Source organism: Canis aureus, chromosome 32 (genome assembly GCF_053574225.1).
Source record: "Canis aureus isolate CA01 chromosome 32, VMU_Caureus_v.1.0, whole genome shotgun sequence".
NCBI lineage: Eukaryota > Metazoa > Chordata > Mammalia > Carnivora > Canidae > Canis > Canis aureus.
In genome coordinates this window covers 38,058,976-38,082,165 of record NC_135642.1, presented here as the reverse complement: position 1 = coordinate 38,082,165, position 23,190 = coordinate 38,058,976, and the positions used below count along the sequence as shown (strand labels likewise).

The window sequence follows — 23,190 nt, the reverse complement described above, 5'->3', positions numbered from 1 at the left end:
TCTTGTACTCTCTCTCACTCTCTCAAATAAATAAATAAAACCTTTAAAAAAAGAAAGAGGGATGCCTGGGTGGCTCACCCGGTTGAGCGCCTGCCTTCCACCTAGGGCAGGATCCTGGAATCTCAGGAACGAGTCCCACCTCAGGCTGCCTGCATGGAGCCTGCTTCTCCCTCTGCCTGTGTCTCTGCCTCTCTCTCTCTCTCTGTCTCTCATGAATAAATAAATAAAATCTTTTTTAAAAGATTAGGAAGGAAGGGAGGGAGGGAGAGAGAAAGACCAGGGAGTTGGCAAAACAAGGCCCAAGCTACCTTTCCCGCAGCCCCAGCCTTTGTCTACAATCACCTCTAGCTCATCCGGGCGGGGCCAGGGAGGTGGGTGTGGTTCCTGTAGGTAGGCAGCTTCCAGTTCCTCCGCCCTGTCTCCCTCCCTGTTTTGGAAACTGCCCTATAAGCATGTTGGTCTTTGTAATCTCTTCTGGTAAGAGAGAGTAAGTGAAGGAGATGCAGCTCTTATTAGAGCCAAGAAAGCAAGTCTGGCCACCTCTTAGATGGGAGGAGATGGAAAATCACTGGGCCAAATGGGCTTGGGGAGAACCAAGGTCCCTGCCCACCACACAGGCACAAGGACTGACCCCTGGATGCCCAGGATAGCTTATCTAGGGCCCACTCGTCCCCAGGACCCATCAGGCTCACCCAAAGTGGCCCAGGGCTACCTCCTCCAGCCAATGCCCACCCCACTTCCCTAGTGGGGGTGGGGATGGATCTCTCCCAGCAGGTGGAAGTCCCTGGGTTCTGATGGCCCCTCCCCGCCACATCACTTCTCTACCTGCAGTGGGGCTCAGCTTCCCCTGGAGCCTCACACAGCCTGGGTAAGGCTGGGCCCCATGCCCCAAGCTTCTGCTTTGGGATGTCTGGGGTGGGGCCTGAGAATCTGCATGTTCCCAGATGATGCTGAAACTGGCAGTCTTGGGGCCACACCTGAGAACCATCGCTCTCCTAAGACTCTGGCCCCATTGCACCCACCTGAACAAGGCAAGACACTCTCCCCCCCTCCTTAGCATGGCCCTGCCATCTGGTGGCCTCAGAGCCAATTGTACTTTGTCTATCCCGTTCCCTCCAGGGCTGCCTTCAATGTCCATTTAATAATGGGATTTCATGTTCTGGCTAACAATGGGGTCCCCAGTCCCTGTAACCCACAGGAATGCTTAGAATCCTAGATGCACCTGCTCTCCATCCTCCCCCCCCCATCCTCCACTGCCATTTGCTGGCTACAGACATCCTGCCTCCACTTGCACTGCGCCCCAACAGGGTCCTGTGGAAGAGCTCCTCTCCTTGCCCCTGCATCCCCTTCACACCGCACACACTGGTGTCAGCGACGGGGTCGGGGGTGGGCCTCTCTGGGTTGGAGGACGACAGGGTACAGGGCCACCACGCACTCACCGATGTAGTCAAAGCGTCCAGGGGCCAGGCGCTCTGGCAGGTGCGCAGAGTAGAGGAAAGAGGCCAGGAGGGTCATGGCCGTGTGCTTCTGGTGGTACAAGACAGCTTCGTTCTGTGCGCTCTCCCCGGGCACCAGGAACAGCTGCAGGCATTTAGAGAAACATCGGGTCTTGAGGGGAGGCCCTGTCCCCTCCTATCACCAGGAGACATCTCTGAGCACGTGTATGGATACCACAGGCCAAGGCCCTCACCTCCTCGGGTTTGTGGCTTAGAAAGGGAGCTTTCGGGGACGGTGTGAGCAGAATTCCCATTCTGACTGCGATCATTTGAGACCCAAGGCAACTGTATTTTAATCCTCCAAATGCTCATAAAGACTTTTGGGCTATTTAGTTACCAAAACAAAGGAAGGAAAAGAAAAACCCTATTAGATCTACTGGTACTCTATTGTCTAGGGGTAAAATAGAAGTATAGTAAGAAGTGGTCTATTCACCCTTGAAGTCACTGCTGACCAGAGCATCACCGAGTCTCAGGTTCCTAATTAGGGCTTTAAGGCCTAGAAATCCCTGGAAGGCCTTCTGAGTCATCAAAATGTATTAATTACGGCCATTATGCTGTTTGTGAGTTAAGTATGGTTTTTGTATTGTTGTTATGAATAGCAACAGCCGGTGCCACTTACCTAGGGCACTGGGCCAGCCCCTACCCTTGCGTGATTTCATCAGAGCCTCAACAATTACCTGGGGCAGACTCTAGTTCCCCGTTTTGCAGATGAGGAAGCCGGGCCAGAGGGTGATGTGCAAACCACTAATGAGCAGCGAAGTTAGGATCTGGGTCCAGGCAGGCTGATTCCAGAACCTGGGTGCTCATCAGCATGGCCCTTCAGGATTAGACCGCCCCTCCCCACCGCCCACCGTCCGCTGCAGCGAGTGCCAGGAGCTCACCGCGTTTGTGAGAACCCAGACCTCTGCTCTGCGATCTGGTGGCGCGTGGGACGGGCTCTGCTCTCTGCTCTGGTGTCCTCTGTGTGTTCTGTGTCCTCGAGGAAGGAGTCCAGGGACTCTCCCCAGGCCCACACAGGTGGAGCCAGCTCTTGCCCTCCTCTTCCATCCCTGCCTCGTGCATCAAACCTCAGGCTGGGAGGGCAACTCTACTCAGTGGGTGCAGGCTCTATGCCAGGCATTGCTGAGACTTCAGATCTGCGGGTTTGATGAGCATCCCCCGGTGCAGGAGGGGATGTCAGCCTCATTTACAGATGAGGAAACTGAGGCTCAGAGAGGTTATGTGCATTGTCTAAGGTCACACAGCCAGTGAGCAGTGGGACTGGGATTTAAACTCAGGTCCATCTGATTTGAGAGTGCCTGGACTAGCCCCCTTCTTGTGTCCCTCCTATACCCTCTTCTTTTGTGTTCTCTGTCTAATCCCCATCTATCCTTAAGACCTTCATTGATACTTTTTTCTTTGCTACTAGTATGTTAATTAATGAGAACACATAACAATGCATTTACTGGACACTTACCAGCAGCTGGCATTTTCTATATTCCCCTCATGTAATCCTCCCCACAACCTGACAGAGGGAGGCTTTGTTACTGTGCCCATTGTACAGATGAGGGAAAACAAGGCACAGAGATTGTACCTAACTTGGCCAAAGTCCTGCTGTGAGTACGTATTAGAGATCTGCCTCCAGAGCCTACTCTCCTGGCGCCTCCACTAAACCCCAGGCTGCCTCCTCTGCCCAGCCCTCCAAGATTCCTTCTGAGCCCCCAGTCGGTGCTGGCCATTGAGGCATCTCCTATGGTTTGTCAGGGCTTCTGTGTTCCTACTGTCTCCTAACTACTCTGCACATGCTATTAAGGGAGCCCCCAGGTCTCAACTCCGTGACTTGCAGTGATCTAAAGAAAAACAACTTTTTCAAAACAAAAAAGCAATGAGTGACCTTATTTTACATTTATGCAAATAGCTTTAATGTATGGCTTAGTGGAAACTAGTTTGTAATATCTGCTTTCTACATTCAGTCTGTTTCAATACATTAATACATTATTTTGGTGCTCTGACCCCCAGCAGCTCAGGACACAACAGATTCCCTGGTGTTGCCAGCAGGCAGAGGAAAGCCAGAGCCGGGCCCTTACCCTGTAGAAGATGGGGAGGGAGTCCCACGTGTAGGGATAAGCAAAGGCGAGGACGCGAAGCACCTTACAGAGCCCGGGTTTCTGGATTTCAAGAAACCTAAATCAGGAAGGGCAAGGGGAGAAGAAGTGGGAATGGAGACAGTGTCAGTAAATTACATACATGCGCGGACGTTACGAAGAGCAGAGGGCAGGTCAACGGAAGGCAAGTGTTTTGTGCAACCTCCTCCTGAGGCCGGTGGCTTGTCCACCGGCCTGTGCATCACTCCCACCCCGACAGCAGCAGGCGGAAAGGTCTCGGGGGTGGCCATCTCCTGGGGCCGCAGCACAAGAAGTAGTGGTGTCCAACGAAGCCAAGGAGGACCGGGCTGGAAAAGCCCTTCAAGAAGCAAGTTCTGAACTGGCAAAGAGCCTTTCAAAGTCCAGTAAAAACAAGATGGGGAGACGCCCCCCCCCGCCCCCCACGTAGGCTCCTGGGCCCAGCACGTCTGTGAAGGACGAGATGTCTAACTAGTTGGAGCTGCCCAGGTGATTGCTGTGCAGAAGCCCTTGCTTCCAGTAAGCGTTAAACTACTTGGAGAGCTTTCTGGAATCCTTGGGACCACACACAGGGACACCGGCCTGGGGAAACCTAGTAAATGTGGCCTTTCTCCCCCTCTTCCTCCTCAACACCCTGACCTGCCTCTGGTCCAAAGACGGAGCCAACATTAAACTGAATGGTGCCGGGGATCCCTGGGTGGCTCAGCGGTTTGACGCCTGCCTTTGGCCCAGGGTGCGATCTTGGAGTCCCGGGATCGAGTCCCACGTAGGGCTCCCGGCATGGAGCCTGCCTCTCCCTCTGCCTGTGACTCTGCCTCTCTCTCTAGGTCTATCATAAATAAATAAAATCTTTAAAATATAAAATAAATAAAATAAAATAAAATAAAATAAAATAAAATAAAATAAAATAAAATAAAATGAAATAAACTGAGTGGTGCCGACTGTGGCAGAGACAGTAGGGCCTCCCGGACGAAGCGCGATGGGCCTCGGCTGGCTGGGGCCTCCAGCCGGGGTGGGCCTGGCAGCCTGGGGTGTGGGCAGCACAGATGGCACAGGCGGGGTACCAGGAGGATGTGAGAGGTCAGAGAGAGTCTCCACAGTCCCTGAGCCAGGTTCAGTGGCGGAGGCTCAGTACCCCAGAGGCCATCCAGGCAGAGGGGCAGGGCAGGCCCCACTCCACTACCAGGGGGTACTGTGGGAGGGCCGGGTCCTCCCTTGGTGCCCACAGGGCTGCAGCGCGAGGCCAGAGGCCCCCACAAGGGTGGTGAGCAGAGTCGGGGCACCAAGGCTGGTGGGGGGGCCATTCTGGGGCAGGCAGCGGAGGCACCTGGGCCCTCTTGGCCCTGATGGTCCCCCACCCCTCAGCTCGCTCTCCCACGGGGATGGGTCTGGGTCCCACCACTGCTCCAACCCCAACCCAGTTGCCCAGACTCCCTGTCCCAGCCCACAGCCCACCCTTTCCTCCACCAACCACCACCCGTGGCTCCACAGCCCAGGCCCTTTGCCCTTGGCCGCATCACTCCTGTCCCCACAGCCGGGGCAGTCACCTGACTACCAAGCCCTCTGCTCCACGTACCCTTTGGTGTGGAACATGGCAGACGTTCCCACATCGGCCCCTAAGCAGTCAGGGGACCCCAAGACCCCCTAGCCTGGTGTGTCGTGCCCAGCCCTCAGCACAGCCAAGTGGAGGGTCCCTGCTCCAGAGTAAGAGGCACCCGCTGTGGGCCCTGAGAAGCCCCCCTCAGCCTCCAGCGATAAGCTTACTTCTCTCAAGGCCCATGTCCGCATGTGTCTCCTTTCCTGACCCTTTCCTAAGTCAGACAAGCACATGGCAGGCACTGGGTAGAGAAGGAAGAGAAGCTCAAGGAAAAGGAGGAAGAGAAATAAGGGACCTCAATGTATCATCCCCCTGAATGAGACCCCCCCCCTCCCCGGCCTGGGAGTAAACCACCAACCCTGGGAGAGGTGAGGCAGCACCGCGCCACGATGCCCACGCCGTGTCTGGCCTGGACAGCCTGGGTCTGAATCCTGCCTCCACCCTTAGTGAACGTGTGGCCCCCACAGGTTATATAACCCCTGTGCACCTCCAAGGCCTCACGTGGGACACCAGGATGATGGCTGTACCCCCTCATGGGCCTGGTGCAAGGATCTGATGAAACAAGACTTGCCAGGAGCTCACTCACATCACAGAGGCACACTCGCTACGTGGCAGCTTTTAGTAAAATGTGTGCAGCGGGATTTGTTCTGTCCCCTTCCCCACCTTACAGCTATGCTGTGCCGGAAAACAGGAATAGGAGGGAACGGACAGGTTCTGGGTGACTTGCCCCAAGTCCGATGAGCCGAGAAGAGGCAAAGCTAGGATTTACACTCAGGGCCGTCCGGCTTCCAAGTTTCAGACCCCGACCCCTTCGGCAGGCTGAGCAGGCCTCGGACCACTACCCAGCCTTCATCCTTGCCCGTACCCCCTCTGCCCCGGGGCGCAAATGGGACACACTCCCGCTGCCCCCACAGCCAGAGCCTGTCTCAACACCTCCACAGCCTACCCTGGCCAACCCAGTCCAACCACAAGCCCGCTCCCTCCTTCCCCATGCACTGCCGCCGCCTATCCTTCCTGGGTTAGGAGAGGCTCTCCATGAAAACACGCTCTTTCTGTGACCACTTACACAGGAAGAAAGCTGGCTCTGGCTGGCGAGGGCCATCCCCCAAACCATGGATTTCCTGTGACTTGAGACAACATTTCGCCCGGCCTGATAAAGTGCTTCCCCAGGGGCAAACGAACCAGCCTCTCCATCTGCAAAGCCGAGTCTACAGGGAAAAAAAGGAGAAACAGCAGAACAGAAGAGAGACAGCAACAGAGAAATAAAAGGCAGAAGGAGCAGCAGCCACAGAGAGGGGCCTCCCCCTACCGAGGTGCAATTCCACGGGTAGCCACAGGATGTCGCCCCAGCCAGAGAGTCCGGGAAGGGGTGGGGGGGTAGGAGCCCCGGAATCCTCCAAAGCACGATGCCCCCCAGTCTCCAAAGCCCCACCTGGTAAGACAGTCCCTGCACCGCAGAGCGGAGAGACCAGTTTACAGGGGGTCAAGCCTCGTCTGCCTAGAACCAGGTTGGCAGGAAACAGTGGATTTGGGCAGAAGCCTCCACCAGGAGAGGGTCGATGCGGTACCAGTCTGTTCAAAAACCTGATAAATCGTGTTGCAACAAAGCCGGCAGGATTTGCAAGCAAATTCTGGAACCAGTGCTTGAAACTAGTGAGCCTTTGGAAACATTCTACTGCAGAGAGGCGTGTGCGTGTGTGTGTGTGGTGTGCAGAGAGGTGTGGGTGTGGTGTGCGTGTGTGGTTATGGCTGTTTTATTGTGTGGGTGACACTGCAGGAATGTGGGCATTTCCACATGCTGGTCCCTGGCCCTACCCAGTAGCACCGTCAGGTGGCTGAGCCCTGCAGCCCCTAGAAGTGTCAGGGCCACTGCGAGCCTCCAGCTGTGTCCAGCTCTGACCTCCAAACCCTGTCCCGGGGCCTGGTCCTGCCACTCTGAATTGCCACAGCACCCCTGCCACAGCATGGCTCTCCCGGTGCAGCTCGCTTTCCACCTAGGATGGAAATCACCTCTCTCCCTCACAGCACTGACCACAGGGCATTTCACTGAGCAAGTATTTGTCAAAAAAAAGAACAAAAAACAATAACAACGACAACAAAACAACCAAAAAACAAAAATCCCTCTGTAAAACAAAAAACAACTGTTGGCCGCCTTGCATGGGTGAATAAAGAGCCTACGTGACTTGCGATGTACAGGAAACTCTGAGTGACTAATGTCCCTAAGGGATTGAGGACCCCTTTGTAGGTTCTGGGTGGCCAGCAGGAGGAGCAGGCCAGGTCTCCGTCATCCCACCTTGCTCCGGGAGCCACAGAAAGGTCATGCATTCTCTCATCTCCCTTCTCAAATGTTACACAAGGAGAAAGCAGTTTTCTGGAACATTCATTTGAACTAGATTCTACAGTAATAAGGACCAAAGAAACAGTCAAGGGAGACCATGGTTCTCTATGTAGAGCTTCACCTTAAGGACACGTACAGTAATGGAATGAATGCCACTTAGATCATGGGGTTTGTGGGCTGCTTCTTGCTCTGGGCAGGAGGTGGCGGTTCTCTGTCGCTCCCAGCCATGCCATGGACTGATGGAGCAGGAGGCAGGGGCAGGGGGAGGCTTGGGGGAGGAGGAAGGCAAGGAGAGAAATGGTGGGAAAGATTCTGAAGCCCTGGCATCGTAGAACAACCAAACCAGAGACAACCCAGAGATCTCTTCTCAGATGCCCTAAGATGTGGACACTGAAGCCAGAGGCCACACAGCAAGCCCCTGAAATCCGGGACTCCGGGGGGCCTGGCCCTCCCCTCCACCTGCTTCTCCTGCAGTGAATCGAGGCCAAATCCCTCGCTGTGCAGGAACCATCTTTCTCGCTCTTCAGACACTGAAGATGAAGAAGGGAATGAAAACATGAAGGGGAAGAGGACCAGGCGAGATGGGAACCCGGAGAGCCCTCAGATGGGACACCCTACTCCGCCACCTCTGGCCCTGTTCCTCCAGCCCCCGCGCCAGCAGCCGTTAACACACCTGGAAGCCCCTCAGCTCGGAAGAGGAGCCCATGGAATGTCCTCCCACAGAGACCACTGGCCTTCAGGAGCCAGTGGGGACAGGTCCGCAGTAGGACACACGAGCACTTGCTGGAGATCCTCTCTCTTCCTCCTGCAGTGCAGGCTCTGAAGCCCCTTGCTGCCTCCCAGGGCCATCTGCTCCAGCTCCCTCACCCTGTCCAGGCTGTTTGCTCTGTCCAAAAGGCCCTTCCCTCTTCCCAGCTAAAATACTCAGTCCTAGCACCACTTTGCAGAACTCTGTGTATCCAAGCGGGTGTCATTTTACATTATCATTATTTGTATAAGTTACATTCTCTAATGCTATACTCTAAATGCCATCTCCTCTGGCCTTGAGAGGAAACGATGACTCCACCTGGGCTTTTACGAGGTCTGCCGGCTGCTTCGACTACTGCCCTGGGTGCTCTCTTGGGGCAAGGGCTGTGCCTCTCTCCTCCTCGTATTCCCAGATCTTAACATGACGCCTGGAGTATGATGGGCATTTAAGGAATGCTGAGTGATTGGTTGGTTGGGTTGGTTGGATGAATGGATGAGTGAGTGGGTGAGTACCTAAATGGATGGGTAGGCAGATGTGTGGGAGGATGGATGGGTGGGTGGATGGGTGAATGAGTGGTTGGGTAGGTAGATAGGTGAATGGGTAGGTAGATGGATAGATGGGTAGGGGGATGGTGGATGGATGGATGGATGGATGGATGGATGGATGGGTGGATGGGTGAATGAGTAGATGGGTGAATGGTTGGGTAGGTAGATGGGTGAATGGGTAGGTAGATGGATAGATGGGTAGGGGGATGGTGGATGGATGGATGGGTGGATGGGTGAATGAGTAGATGGGTGAATGGTTGGGTAGGTAGATGGGTGAATGGGTAGGTAAATGGATAGATGGGTAGGGGGATGGTGGATGGATGGATGGATGGATGGATGAGTAGATGGGTGAATGGTTGGGTAGGTAGATGGGTGAATGGGTAGATAGATGGATAGATGGGTAGAGGGGATGGTGGATGGATGGATGGATGGATGGATGGATGGATGGATGGATAGGTGGTGGGTGGGCAGGGGCATGGTGAATGAGGAGGTAGATGGATGAGTGGTTGGATAGATGGAAGGATGTGCCCCAGAAGTAAACAGAAATAATCCATTTCACTGAGAAGGGAGTAGCCTCCAAACACAGGCATCAAGAGATTCCTGACCAGCCTCCTCTGCCAAGCAAGTCTGTCCAAAGGTAACAGGCATGCCACATCCAGAAGACCTATTGATTATTAACCAAGGATAGATTTCTAGCCAGAAGAAAACAGTCTACCCTGGTAGCTTATAGGTGACTCAGGAAGTTCTAAGAAAAAAAAAGAAAAGACAGCATATTTGCATTGAGGGTTCCTAGGAAAACAGTCCTGGATCATGAACCGAGGCCGTTTCTTCAACCCTGAGGGAGCTTTCAATGCCGCCTCAGCCCACAGTGCTCACCTCCCTCCAATCCTCAATTCCAAACAGCACAGCTACACAGCCCAGCAGGAGCTAAGCAACAGGATCATGACTCATGCAGGGGCCAGGGCTAGGTGTGTCCACACAGCTGGGCCCCGTGCCTCTGGGGCATGCCTCATCTCTCCTGGGCTGTTGCTGGCATCCTGACTACTTTTCTGTGTGTGTTACACCTTGTCTCACCCCCTCCTCTCCTTCACCCGTGCAGCCCTTGAAGCTCCAGAAAGAGTTTCCAATCGACGGAGTCCTTGAGGAAGCCGGGAGGAGACAAGAATAAGCCTGTGACATCTGATTCTATCCGAACAGGCAGATCCTATGTTTTTTGGGGGGCTTTTGGAGGACTCTGCATTTCCACGGAGAGGGAAGAGAGTTCACCCTCCACTCCCACCCCCAGGCTTGTTTTCGTGGGATGAACAAGCCCCAGTGTTGACACTGAGCCTAGAAATGAGACTCTCTCCCACGCAAAGCATCTCCACGCTTCCAACCTGTCTCAAGACAGGCAAGTGGAAGACGAGTTGGGGCAAATATCCTTGATGCTCTTTAAGAATCTATCCTTCCATTTTTTCTAAAGAGAACCGGTTTGTCAAGTTTGTGAAACTTGCCTATATTCGGTCCCACGGCACCCAAGTGTCACCCTAGGGAAAGGTGGAGCCACGGTCACCTCAGAGAAGTTACAGAAGCTCCCCTCCCACTCCCTTTCTTCCCAGGGAGGGGACAGTGGACAGCTGCCAGGAATAGTAATTCTCTGAGTTCAATGGGGTTCAGTGGGGAGATTCCAACTGGCTCCCTGGGATGGAGACGGGGGCACAGGATTGGGTGCAACCTGCCAGCCTCCCCATGGGCCCTTTCCTAAGCCACCCCGAGAGCTCCCAGCCCCAGGGAGCACCCAGCACCCAGGCACCAACCAGACGGGGGTGTCACCCCAATACCTCCATTTGAGAGGTTTCCTAAATCATTTAGGGAAGCAGAAACGTGGGCGGTTTGTTTTTACAAAGAGCTGAGTCAACTAGAGTCATTAGCCCCAAAACAATGTCTCTTGTGTTAACACTCCAATGAGCTTTCTTGAGTGAAAGGGGGACACCAGAGTGACTCAGAGCTGGTGACGTGGGTGAGACTCACAGCCATGGAGGCTCCCCGGGGGACGCGGCAGCCACCCGAATATCATCCACCAGTGAGAGCTCGAGTGCCTAAGAGGCAGGCCCACGCAGTCACTGTTAGCAGGTTGCCCGTTGACCGCCTCTGGGCCAGGTGTTCCAGGCATGTTACCTGCAACCCTTGCCTCCCTCTCTCAAGGCAGGTAGATGTGTTGGCCCCATTTCACAGATGAGCAAACTGAGGTTCAAGAAGGATGAATAAGCGACCTGCCCAGCTGCATCATTTGTAGGACCCAGTACAGAACGAAATCATGGGCCACCCCCACCCCCCCCTTGTTCCAAACTCAGTAAGAACTTCAAGACAGTGACAGCAGAGTGTTAAGGCGAGTGTGAAGTCCCCTCAAACGCCCAGGACTGGTCCCATGAAGCGGGTCTGGGCCTGAGCCCCAGGCCCCCGAGCACCCCTTCCACGGAGCGTCCTCTCCCACCCCGCTGAGGCACAGCGGCCAGGTACCTGGAGTAGCAGGAGAGGCCGGTGCTGACGATGGTGTTCAGCACGGCCAGGGTCACGTAGTAGTCGTGGAAGGTGGTGTCCACCATCACGTCCGGGATCGAATAGGCCGAGTAGGCGATGGCTGAGCCTGCAGAGGCAAAACCAGCTTTGGGCCAGAAGGCAGGACGCAGCAGAGCCCGGACCTCTGGGGAGGACCCCAGCAGCAGCCTCACGGCCCAAGAGCATCCTTGCTGGTGCCACGGCCTCTCCCAGAACGTGCGCCCTTTCTTCTCCACTACCCTGATCCTACCCCGAGAATTCAGTTTGAGCCCGGCCCTGCTCCCAGAGCTTTACACACTCACATAATCTTAAGAATCACCCTCTGACATAAACCCGCGCACTTCTCCTCCTTTATAGATGATGACAAAGAGGCACAGAGAGGTTCAGCAACCCACCTGGTGGGCACACAGCTAGAAAGCGGCGAAGCCAAGCTTCCGCCCAAGGCAGTTCAGAGACAGTCCCCCACCTTTTAACCCCAAGCTCTGGTCCATGATGACACCTCAGGGTGTTCACATTTTCTGAGCGTGCACATTTCACCTGCCGCTGACACGGGGTGCCCCTTGGGGAAAGACGGACACGGCAGGGAGGGAGGGCCCTTGCCAAGGCCAGGAGGTGGATGGTTATTGGGGGGCTCGATGGACTGGCCAGTTGAGAGTCAGGTGTAAGAGGCTAGCCTTGGTGTTTCACTGTGTCAGGTCTGGGAGTTTGTGACAGGAGGGCCACCTAAGGGCCCCTGGGAGACCCGTCTGCTGCAGCTTTTATATGAAAGAATAGGGGAGATCCCGGTCCTTTTCAAAGCAGCCAGGTGTGTCCAGGGGCCTGGACCAGAAGGCCTCTCCAGCTACCCTCACCAGGTCTCCTCTGGGAGAGGCAGCCACAGGCCTGTCAACCCAAGGCCTCAGGGGTCAGCCCTACGGTCACCTGTTATTCCAAAGACATAAAGAAAGCTGGAATCCTAGCTCAAGGCTGAGGCAGGCCTCAGCCTCGCAAGTTCAAGCTCTGCCTCTGACCTCACTTGACAGATGGAGCCTGGTGCAGCCAAGTGGCATTCCCAAGGTCACACAGGCAGAAAGAGCCAAAGGTCAGCAGGCTGCCTGTGGGATTTCAGCTGGGAAATCCCCCCCTCCTGGGGGACCTACTCTTCCTCAGCCTGGTAGGAGTGGGAGGTTCTCAGTCTGGACCAGGATGCGCTCTCTCTGTGTATGCTGGCTGCAGCCAAGGTGCATACCCCACTCGGCGGGCCATGCAAGAGCAGAGGGAGCCTCAGACCCTGCCCGAAACTGCAGTGGGAAGCGAAATGACTTCTAGTAAGAAATACACACTTGGTCTTCTGCACTGTTTCTGGCACAGAGCTCCTAAAACCCCTGGAATTTCCTAAGCCTGAGAGCCAGGAAGGTGTCTTTTGTTGCATTAACAAGGTGACTTTGGGAAGCACTTAAGGATGGGGGCCTGGTTGTCAGGAGAACCAGGGGGTTGCTAAAGGGTTGGGACTTTTTTCTTTCTTTTTTTTTTTAAAGATTTTATTTATTTATTCATGAGAGAGACAGTCTCCCTGCGGGGAGCCCCATGCAGGACTCGATCCCAGGACCCCGGGATCATGACTCACCCAAGGCAGACACTCAACCACTGAGCCACTCAGGTGCCCCAAGAGTTGAAACTTTCAATCCCACACCCCTGACCTCTGGGAGGGGAGAGGGCCAGAGGCTGAATCAACTGCCAATAGCCAATGACTTCATCAATCACCACTAATGAAGTCTCCATAAAAACCCAAAAAGAGAGGTTCAGAGAGCTTCTGGGTTGGAGGCCACATGGTGTTTTGGGGAGGGCATGGTCTTGTGGGACTGAGCCCTTAACCTGTGGGAAGTGATGCCACCCCCAGGTGGACAGTGTCAGAAATGAGTGGAACTGTAGGACACCCAGCTGGTGCCGGGGAACTGCTCGGTGGTGTGGGGAACCGTCCCCCACCCACACACATGTCGTAATTGGTGCTCAGACCCCTGTAGAGGGCTTTCCAGTGAGCAGGAATAGAGGCAGCTTTGGATTCCAGGCTAGGGAAAGCTAACAGCCTCTTTGAGGCAATAGGGAGCCGTGGAAGGTTTTTGAGTGAATGATGAAGACGGCCAAAACCTAGTGAAAATGCACAGGATGGCCGGGGGGGCACAGCTGGCAACGAGGGAGGAAGTGGGAGCTGATGCCACCTGCAGGGAACCGCGGGTTTCCACAGGGTACAAGTGAGAACAGGAAGGAGGGGTGGCTGCAGACGGAGGGGTGGGGGGTCTGGGCTGGAAGCCCTGAACACCCCCATGCCAGGCACTAGGCCACCAGCCGTTCTCAGGAAGCCATTCTGAGCAAGGAGCAGAAATGAAGGGATGATGGGCAAGCCTGGGGCCCAAAGCTTCGTGGAGGGGGTCCCGGTCTGGGGGCCCCACCCGTGGGAGGGAAAAAGGAAGTTCCCAGGTAAGGGCATGTGGGAGGGTACCAGACACTGAGGAGCTCTGACAAAGGCGGAGAGCCAGGGATGGGAAAGGACACAGTCCAGGGCGGCAGCTGACCCGGGGGCTTTGGTTCGAACCCCGGCTCTGCCGTTTACAAGCTGCGAGGCCTGGGTAGCTTACCTTCATGCTGCCTCATTATTCCCACCTGCAGTGCAGGGATAACGACTGCCCCCATCCCAGGGGCTGATGTCAGGGTTGAGGACGCGATCGTGGTCAAGAGCTACCCTCTGAGGCTTACCGAGTGCCGGGCACTGGGCTGCGCGCTCCACACGCAAAACTCACTCCAACTTCACGTCCTCCTATGAGGAGGCTATGATGCCGATTTTGTGGATGAGAGGACTGGGGCTTAGGGAGGTTAAGGAACTTGCCCAAGGTTCAGGTGGTCTCGGCAGCTGACGAGCACTGCATTATGCCGCCCCTCGTGATGTGCATCAGGTGCTGTCGGGTGGTGACTCCCAAATGCCTGCTCTTACCATGAGTCCGGGCAAGTGATGTAAGAGCTGAGGAAGCCTCTAGACTAAGGAGTTCGAGCTTCACCTGGGGTAACTGGGAATCCCAAAAGGTCTTATGTGGTAGGGGAGCCATGGTTAGAAGATGCTGGAGAAGCCTCCCCAGGGAGTAGGGGGGGGGAGTGGGAGGGGCAGGAGGTGGAGAGGAGGCTGTTGTAATGGTGCAGGGGAGTGGCAGGAGGGTCTGAGTGAAGCCCACGCAGGGGAGCGATCTGAAGAATACAGGGAAGAGAGCCACCCGAATGCGTGGACAGGACTGTAGGGGCATGAGAGGGAGGGGAACCCGAGGGCTACTTCTAGATTCTGACTTGAGGGACCAGGTAGGGGTGGCACACTAGCCGGGGAGACACTGCAGGAGGCGGAGTGGATGTGCGCGGTGGGGGTGGGAGGATGGGATGTGGACTGTCTTGGTCCCAGGGCTGGACGCAGCGTGGACCTCAGGCTAGAGGTAAGCTAGAGACGGGTCTGGGAGTGCCTGGTCCAGGGGTGTCAGGGGATGGCGTGGAATCACCCCGAGGCCGGACCACACAAGAGCTTGCGGGCTGCCAGGAGAGCAGGCGAGGGGAGCCAGCAGGAGAGAATGAGAACCCGGACGGGCAGGGGGTGAACCGGGAGTGACGTGACAGGGACCAGAGAAAGGGAGGCGGTCTGGGGAGCACTGAGGGACCCCTGCATCAGAGGCTGGCCAGAGCACCCAGAAGAGAAGCCCTTGTGGCTGCACGGGTCGCGCAGGCTGGGCCCCAACAGCCACGCTGTAGTCAGTGGTGAGGACTGGACAGCAGAGCACTGAGCAGTGGGAGGTGACACGGTAACACCTGTGTGTGTGTGTGTGTGTGTGTGTGTGTGTGTGGCCTGCAAAGGGAGGGAGGGGAGGAAATGAGGGAGGCAGGCTCCGCACGGACACACTCTTGGACCAGGGGAGACAGGGCCTCCGCTTCCATACCCGCAGCAGGAGCGGGAGGCAGAGGAGGCCAGAGCCGGGATACTCGCGGACAAACAGATGCCCACGAGACGGGGCCACAAGGAGGGGGCCCCGTAGTTGGAGGGAAAACCCCGAGGAGGCTCAGGTGTCAACCCTCAGCCTCACCTGCTTTGGGCTCACCCCTCTGTTCCATGGCACTTGGAGCAAACGAACTCTAAGCCTCTCGACAAGCGGGGTTCGGGGCCCCCTTCTCTGCCAGGCAGGACAGAGACCAGCACTGATGTGCAGGGCTGGCTCACCCCGGACTGTGACGGCAGATTACGTTCTCCGAGATCTCGCAGGCAGATCGCAGGGGTCTCGGTCCCCATCCAGGGGCGGCGGCGTCCCCCTGGTGGCTGGCACCTGGTCGTGGTGGCAGCCTACACGCCGCACGGGCCGGCCCAGCCCACAGATCAGGGCCTTTGTCCCCCCCCACCGCTCCCCAGAATCTGTTAACATCTGCCAGCACCCCGGGGGACAGGTTGGTCACAAAACGCTCATCAGGAGCCTGGACGGGGCGCAGGCAGTGACTCTTCTAAGCCCATCAAAGCGTCCCGGGGGACAGGGGCAGACGCAGGGCCCCACGTACCCAGGCTGAAGAGGTTGACGGCCCCGTAGTCCAGGAAGTAGCAGATGTGCCGGGCGTTCCTGGACATGGAGCTGAAGGTGTGTGCACAGCTGGACGCAAGGGGGTACACGCAGCTGGTGCCCATGTACACGAACAGCGGCCAGGAGTAGCTGTCGTTCTGGATGTCTGTCACGTACAAGGCGGTCACAAACCTCCACACGAAGAACCTGGAACACAACGCGGCCCGCTCGACCTCCGTGGCTGGGGGCTCCTCTTGTACACCTCCCGGGACCATCTGCTGCCTTCCACTCCCCTGGGATGACTGACCCCGTGTGTTCTCACTTTGCTGAAATGCTACGAGCGAGGGAGGGTGACGGGGATCCCTTCTCGGTTGGAAATGGGCAGAAGGAGAAGAGGAGAGCCTTTGGACTTAGCCAGTGCCGTCCGCTCCCCACCTTGCAACAACAGGATCTCCCTCACAGCCTCTTGCCTAAGGGATCCTCCAGGCTCAGCTTGCATGAGTCCCGGGATGGGGAGCTCACCACCCCTCAAGGCAGCTCTGCATGTGGAAAGTTCTTCACTGAGCTGATACCTGGTCTCCCGGGGACATATCTCCGTGTGATGGGCCCCAGCTCTCCTCGACAGGACCATAGGAAACTAGCCCATCAAATACCTAAGGCAGTCTTCATAACCCCTCCCACCTCTTTGAACCTTACACCAAATAACGCCATTGCATTCAACCACTCCCCAGAACATCCATATGTGGCCTGGTCACCATCCCTGTGGTTCATCTATGTCCCCTTGCAGGAAGGTTCCTCAAACAGATGCAACCTTCCAGGGCCGGGGCCGGGGTGCCTGAGGGTGGGTGCCTGAGAGTCTAGAAGACAACAGGATGTTTTCTCTCTCCTCTCCATGCTATTCCTCCCCTGACGTTGCAATCGCCTTTCTGATTGGCCTGGTCCCAGGCTGCATCTCCACCGAGCCTTGGTCTCTGGGTCCACCCCCACGCAGAGCCACAGGACCATTCTGCACCACATCTGCCTCACCCATGACCCAGGCAAGGTGGGCCTGGCTGCAGAGCTGCTCACTCCCACAAACCAACTGCTCCTAGAAACCCAGCCCCTCCGTCCATGGGCTTTCCTGGGGAAGGAGACTGCAAAGCTTTTCCCACAGGAACCCAAGGAGCATCCCTCCATCTTCTGGCTACACTTACGATCTTTTTCCTCCTGTCTCAGCAAAAACAGAGCTGAAGCTATTTGCTCTTCTTAAAACCTAGCATCTCCAGATGATTCCCTGGCCCCACTTCCTTAGGGCATCTTACTCCAGGCTCCCCCTAGCCCTCCTCACTCAGTGTTGCTCGGCGGTGACCGTCTCTCAGGGCCTGGCAGGGTCAGGGGGTTGTATGCAGCAGTGTGCCTCAGCTGGAGTGGCTCAGCTTCAGGACAGCTAAGAAGTCACCCCACAGGGGTCTGTGCACAGGAGCTCAAGACCCATAAACAAGCATGGTCAGGCCAGCGTGCTCCTGGCAACAGCACAAACTTTAGAACCGTTGGAATCACCTGCGGCTCATCCATAAAATGGAACACCACCTGAGAGGCTTGTGGGTCAGGGAAGAGCAGCAGGAAGAGAGAACAAGGGGCCAGGGGTGTGCACACCACAGGTGCTCACGTCTCCAGAGGAGCTCTAGGAAGACCAGCAAGAAGCAGGTGATCCGGCAGCTCCGGGGAGAACGGGGGCCAGGGGAAGACACTGACTCTAGCCCCATCTGCAAGTTACACTTCGTAAGCATGTAGACTTTTTACTTAGGTTTACTTAATTTAAAATCACACACACACACGATGACAAATGACCTCCTGGAGCAGGGTCTTGAGGCCAGCCTGAGCGGTCTGCAAGCCGAGAGCTTCCTTACAATCACCCTATTGCACCCAGGCCTGCTCTCTCGTCTCTGGGGAGGCGTCTGGCACCAGCCTTCCCCTGCAGTTTGGCCCTGGATCTGTCTTCTGACTTCTGATCACGCACTGCCTTCCTTGAGCCCTCTCTGTGTGCGGCTCTCTGGCTATTCTCTTGGCTTCTGGACTGGGGACAGGGCTTCCCATGCGATGTAAGCAAGCCACCCCCTTCCCCGGGCCACAATGATGTCGGCCAACAGTGGTCTTAGCGGGCCTCTGAGCTCAAAGCTGCTCCATTAAAGTGCTGCCTGACCAAGTGCCTCCAGCCACTGTGGCCCTAGAATGATCCCAGGGCTCCCACAGCTCCATGCCCAATGCCCTTTCCAATGCTTTCCCCCATAATCCTCATGGCAACCCTCAAGACAATCACTCTGCTTTACAGATGGGAAAATGTGAAGCTCAGAGAGGTTAGGTGACTTGCTCCAGCTCGTGACACTTTAACCATGGTTTCTGAGAGACTCAGAAAGCCTCCAAACTGAAGGTGATAAGATCAAATCAAGTCCCAGAGCAGGGAAAGATCGGGGAACCACCAAGAACTCCTTCAATTCTACTAGAATCTATATGCTAAAGCTCACCCCAGCTGCAGGCCCCAACATCCCCCAGTTCCACGCTCATGCACCATGAGGGAATCCCAAAAATCCCACCATGGAATCTCAGCCTTCTCAACCCCCCTGGGTTTTAAAGAAGCCCCAGTCCCCAGGGCTCCTGAATGGCATGGCCGGTCAAAAGGGCTGGAAGGTACCAGAAGGGCAGCAGGTGAGTCCAGATGTTGAGGGTCTCATTGGTCATTTGGAAAAGGCTGAGGACACAGGCAGTGGCGGAGCTCTGTGGATGTCGGTAGCCGAAGAGGATGCCCTGCTCATGGAACACCTGCAGGGGGAAGAGGAAGGAGAACCAGCATGAGGCCAGAGGGGGTGAGAAGGTCTCATGAGGAGCAGCTCTGGTGGTGCTGAGTGTTCTCCTAAGCTGTGCGCTTGAACACGTGACCCCAAGTCCCTGAGCTGTCCAACTGCCTCCCTCCCTTCCTTCTCTCGTCCTGCCCGTAGGTTCTACACAACCCCATGTGCTTCAAGAAGCCTGTAGCTGGAGGAGGGAGCCGGAGCCCCCGGCTCCCTTTGGGAATCCGGCCAATCTTCGCATTTGCAGACATACTTACTCTTGTCATGAATAGTGCCTAAGAATCTGGTGTGGCGCCCTCTGCCTGGGGCCTACAGCCCGGTCATTGGGGGTCTTCACGGTTGGATGACATATACCGTTTCTGGCCCTGCCAACATGCTCCAGATGTCAGGAGCTGGTGGGCAGATCTCTGAAGAAGATGCACCCCCCGCCCTCCCGCAGTGCCAGGATATATTCACCAGGGTGCTTCATAAAGGCCTTTTGATGATGAAGACAGTGATGGTTGGCCTGGGATGCAGGCGGAGCAGGCGCTGCCACAGCCGGGCCCGCACAAGCCACCCCCTCCTCCACGCAGCCCACTCGGTGCATCCCTTGGTCACCACCCCCGAGAAGAAGGGTGGACTGGTGAGCTGACCTCTGGGTGTCAACCCCCCCGGAGGACTCCATTAGACCCCCCCCCGAACACATAATTGTGAAAATGAGGCCGGAGGGACAAAGCTCAGCGTGCTCGACGAAGTGAAAACGAGTAGAATGTAAATTGTATTCCTGCCACCATTACAAGGATCATGGAAGTTTAAGGACACAGGCTGGGCAGAGGCTGTGAGGAACACAGCAAAGTGGAGACTTTGACTCGTTGAGACTTTCCTTCCCGTTCTGTGTTGATTTGAGCCAGGGTTTCTCAATCTTGACACCGTGGACATCTCTGGGCAGGTAATTTTGTGTTGTGGGGGAGGGGGTGGCTGTCCTAGGCAACAGGTGAGCAGCACCCACGGCCTCTCCCTAATGATACCAGCAGCACATGCCCTCCCAAGCTATGACAACAAAAAATGTCTCCAGATAGCGCCAATGTCCCCTGGGGGCCAAGTGACCTCAGTTAAGGACCACTGACTTAGGGGAGGTGGGTGGGGGGAGGGGTAACTGGGTGACGGGCAGTAAGGAGGGCATGTGATGTGATGAGCACCAAGTTTTAGACTCTATATTGGCAAACTGAATTTAAATTTTTTCTTAAAAAAAGAACCACTGATTTAGAGGAATGCTGTCATAAGCTTTGAAAGGTAAATTAAAAATAAGTAGATTAATTGAGCAATATGATGACAATGATCACACTAGTAATCATAATAAAAATCGAGTCACAAGTACATTTTACGGTTTTCTCTGTGGTTTTCTGGGGCTGAGGGAGAAAGGGAAGACGGAGAATACCAACCTAGGCACCTGGCTCTCATCTGGATTATCCATTCAAAAGTACACAAGAGGGGGCGCCCCGGGGTGGCACAGTCTGCTAAGCACCGGACTCTTGGTTTCGACTCAGGTCGCGATCTCAGAGTCATGAGATCGAGCCCTCTGTTGGGCTCTGCCCTGGGGGTGGAGTCTGTTCGAGATTCTCTACCCCTCTAATCTCCCCTCCCCTCTTTCTCAAATAAATAAATCTTAAAAAAAAAAAAAAAAAGAAGTACACTATAGGTAACATGTACTATGTCTTGAGGTTCTGAGTCAAGTGGGGAGAGTGAGGGGTTACCAGGGTAAAGAGTCAAATCTGGGCCACTGAGGTACCATGTGGCCTTGAGCAGCCACGACTCTCAGGGCCTGTGTCCTCACCTATAAAACCATGAGTATGTTCCCTTCTTAGTTCAGTTCTGGGTTCAACTGGTCAACCAGGGGGAGGGGGACCCATGAAGCTGGTTCACGGTCCAGTGAAAAAATACTATTTGAATTAGGTTTGGGTCTTAGTTGATTAAAGCGATTTGTTCCAGTTTTTGATTCACAGTTCAATCCTGCTGACATCCCCACTTTACAGTGGACGGGCTCCTGTCTCAGGCAGCAGGAATCCTGGCTTGCAGCTGCCCACCGCACCAGGGATGCTGACAGGCCCATGGCCTTCAGCCTTCAATCCATGTGAGGGGGGTGGGTTGTGCTCGGTGGGCAAGCAAAGGCTCTGTGGCCGATACTGGGGATCATGCCATCTCATATTTCTGTCTTCCCTTTATTAAAAAAATTTTGTTTTTTTAAGGCATTGGCCTCTTATTAAAACACAAAGGCTCCAGAAAGGAGCCACTGTTACTGATGATTCACGCCCTCACATGAAAGTTTAGCAAATCCTGTGTAGGAGGAGATCTCATGATAAGAGGCCTGCAGAGTGCTGGACACATGGGGGGTGACGGCACACAGGGCGGGGCTGTGGGACAGCTTAGACATGGGGCTCACAGAGGGGCAGTGGGTGGACGGGAGCTGGAGGGGGATACTGTCTACATTTTGCCCAGGGTGATGCAGGGTATGACTACTGTTCTCTTTGGATCCTGAATTTTGGGAAGCAAGAGAAGATGCCAACACAGTCGAGAACCAGAGGAAAATAGAAGGGCTGGGAAATTCGCAAACTGGACAACTTGACCACACTTAGGAATCTTGCCCTAGACCTGGGGAGGCCAGCTGACAACCAACATCAGGACTAGGCCTATATTAAAAGAATCTTCTCTGATCTGCTATCCTGCACCCAGACCTGGATGGGAAGCCCACTAGCCATGCCATAGATGCAGGATTTCAAGCAGCTCCTCCAAAAAATAAAAATAAAAAAGGACAGATAAAGAATGGATAAAAGAAATGTGTCTCGGGGCACCTGGGTGGCTCAGCAGTTGAGGGTCTGCCTTTGGCTCAGGTCATGATCCCAGGGTCCTGGGATCAAATTCCGCAATGGGCTCCCTGCATGGAGCCTGCTTCTCTCTCTGCCTATGTCTCTGCCTCTCTCTGTGTGTCTCTCATGGGTAAATAAATAAAATCAAAGAAAGAAAAGAAAAGAAAAGAAAAGAAAAAAGAAAAGAAAAGAAAAAAGAAAAGAAAAGAAAAGAAAGGAAAGGAAAGGAAAGGAAGAAAGGAAAGAAAGGAAGAAAGAGAAAGAAAGAAAGAAAGAAGAAAAAGAAAGAAAGAAAGAAGAAAGAAAGAAAGAAGAAAGAAAGAAAGAAAGAAAGAAAGAAAGAAAGAAAGAAAGAAAGAAAGAAAGAAGAAAGAAGGAAAGAGAGGGAAGGAGGGAAGGAGAGAGGGAGGGAGGGAGGGAGGGAGAGAGGGAGGGAGGGAGGGAGGGAGAGAGGGAGGGAGGGAGGGAGGGAGGGAGGGAGGGAGGGAGAAAGGAAGGAAGTTAGTTAGAAAGGGAGTCCTTTAGTCTCAGAAGAGCAATGTTCTGACTTTCCCCTACCCTCTCCAACTTGAACCTCAGTTTATTAAGCCAAAATGCTAGATGGACTCTTGCTCTAATCCCCTCCGAGCACGGGAAAGGAGTGGCATTCTCTCCATCTTCCTCTCTGACCTTGCCAAAGCGCTCTGCATAGGGTCGATCTTAAAAGAAGATATCTCCATAAATCTAAACAAATGAAACACTGAAAACAATTTTGCATTCATACCCAGTCCAGCCCCAAAAGGCAAATAGCAATCACTGCCTCAGTGCTCCATAGCTGGGTCTCATTCCTAAGCACCCCCAGGTTAGCAGGTGCTGGCTAATTTGCGCAGTGGAATTGATTTGTAGGATTCCACCTCGCATCCCTGGTTGCAGGCTAGGCAGTTTAATGTGAAATGAAATCAAATTATGTGCAGCCTATTATTCAGAAGTGAGAACCCCCAGGTACCTGGAGTGGAGGGGTATAGCAGTGGGTTTTCCTTTTAGTGCCTGCCAAGGCTTGGCTTCCAGGAAAGATGCTGCGCATCTGCCAGCTGACGCCTGGAATTCCACCGTGCCCATTTTCAAACCTTGGTTTCTAGCTATTATGCTGCAAATCACCTGGGGAAAATCATGGAGCATTCTGGCTAGCAATAAAGAGCAGATTCTGACAGCAGGCAGAGTGGGGGGTCAGGTGGCAATCTGCACTTGCCATCCAGATCTCAAGCCGTCCTCATGACCTGGTGAGGGACATGTCCCCATTTCACAGAGAAGGAAACTAAGGTCCAGGAAGGTTAAGACATTTTTCCAAGCTCCCGGGAGGAGGAGCAGCCAATGTGAAAGCCGCATGTATACAAACCTCAGTCTTAGTTTGCACAGTCTCTTGATACTATCATGCTGCCTCTCGGAAGGGCTCTTAGCCTACAGTGTGATTGTGGACTGTCAGGGATTCCTCTGAGCTTCCGTTTCTTCTTCAAAATGTGTCACAGGGCAGCCTGGGTGGCTCAGTGGTTTAGTGCCGCCTTCAGCCCAGGGCTTGATCCTGGGGGTCAGGGATCAAGTCCTGCATCAGGCTCCCTGCATGGA

At 54.8% G+C, this 23,190-nt stretch overlaps 1 protein-coding gene across 8 annotated transcripts in view; it reads right to left on the bottom strand.

The window, feature by feature from the left end:
* Positions 1-23,190, bottom strand: part of PAQR5 (progestin and adipoQ receptor family member 5) — a 70,229-nt gene that overhangs the window by 5,459 nt on the left and 41,580 nt on the right. For 7 of the 8 annotated variants that reach the window (XM_077881677.1, XM_077881678.1, XM_077881679.1 and 4 more), the window contains 5 exons: positions 18,589-18,716; positions 15,919-16,124; positions 11,326-11,452; positions 3,563-3,659; positions 1,440-1,581 (listed from right to left, as the gene is read on the bottom strand). In XM_077881677.1, the coding sequence (XP_077737803.1) occupies positions 1,440-1,581; positions 3,563-3,659; positions 11,326-11,452; positions 15,919-16,124; positions 18,589-18,716 (700 nt within the window). Of the gene's footprint in view, positions 1-1,439; positions 1,582-3,562; positions 3,660-11,325; positions 11,453-15,918; positions 16,125-18,588; positions 18,717-19,002; positions 19,170-23,190 lie in introns of those variants that run through there. The other variant, XM_077881683.1, reaches the window with a different exon arrangement.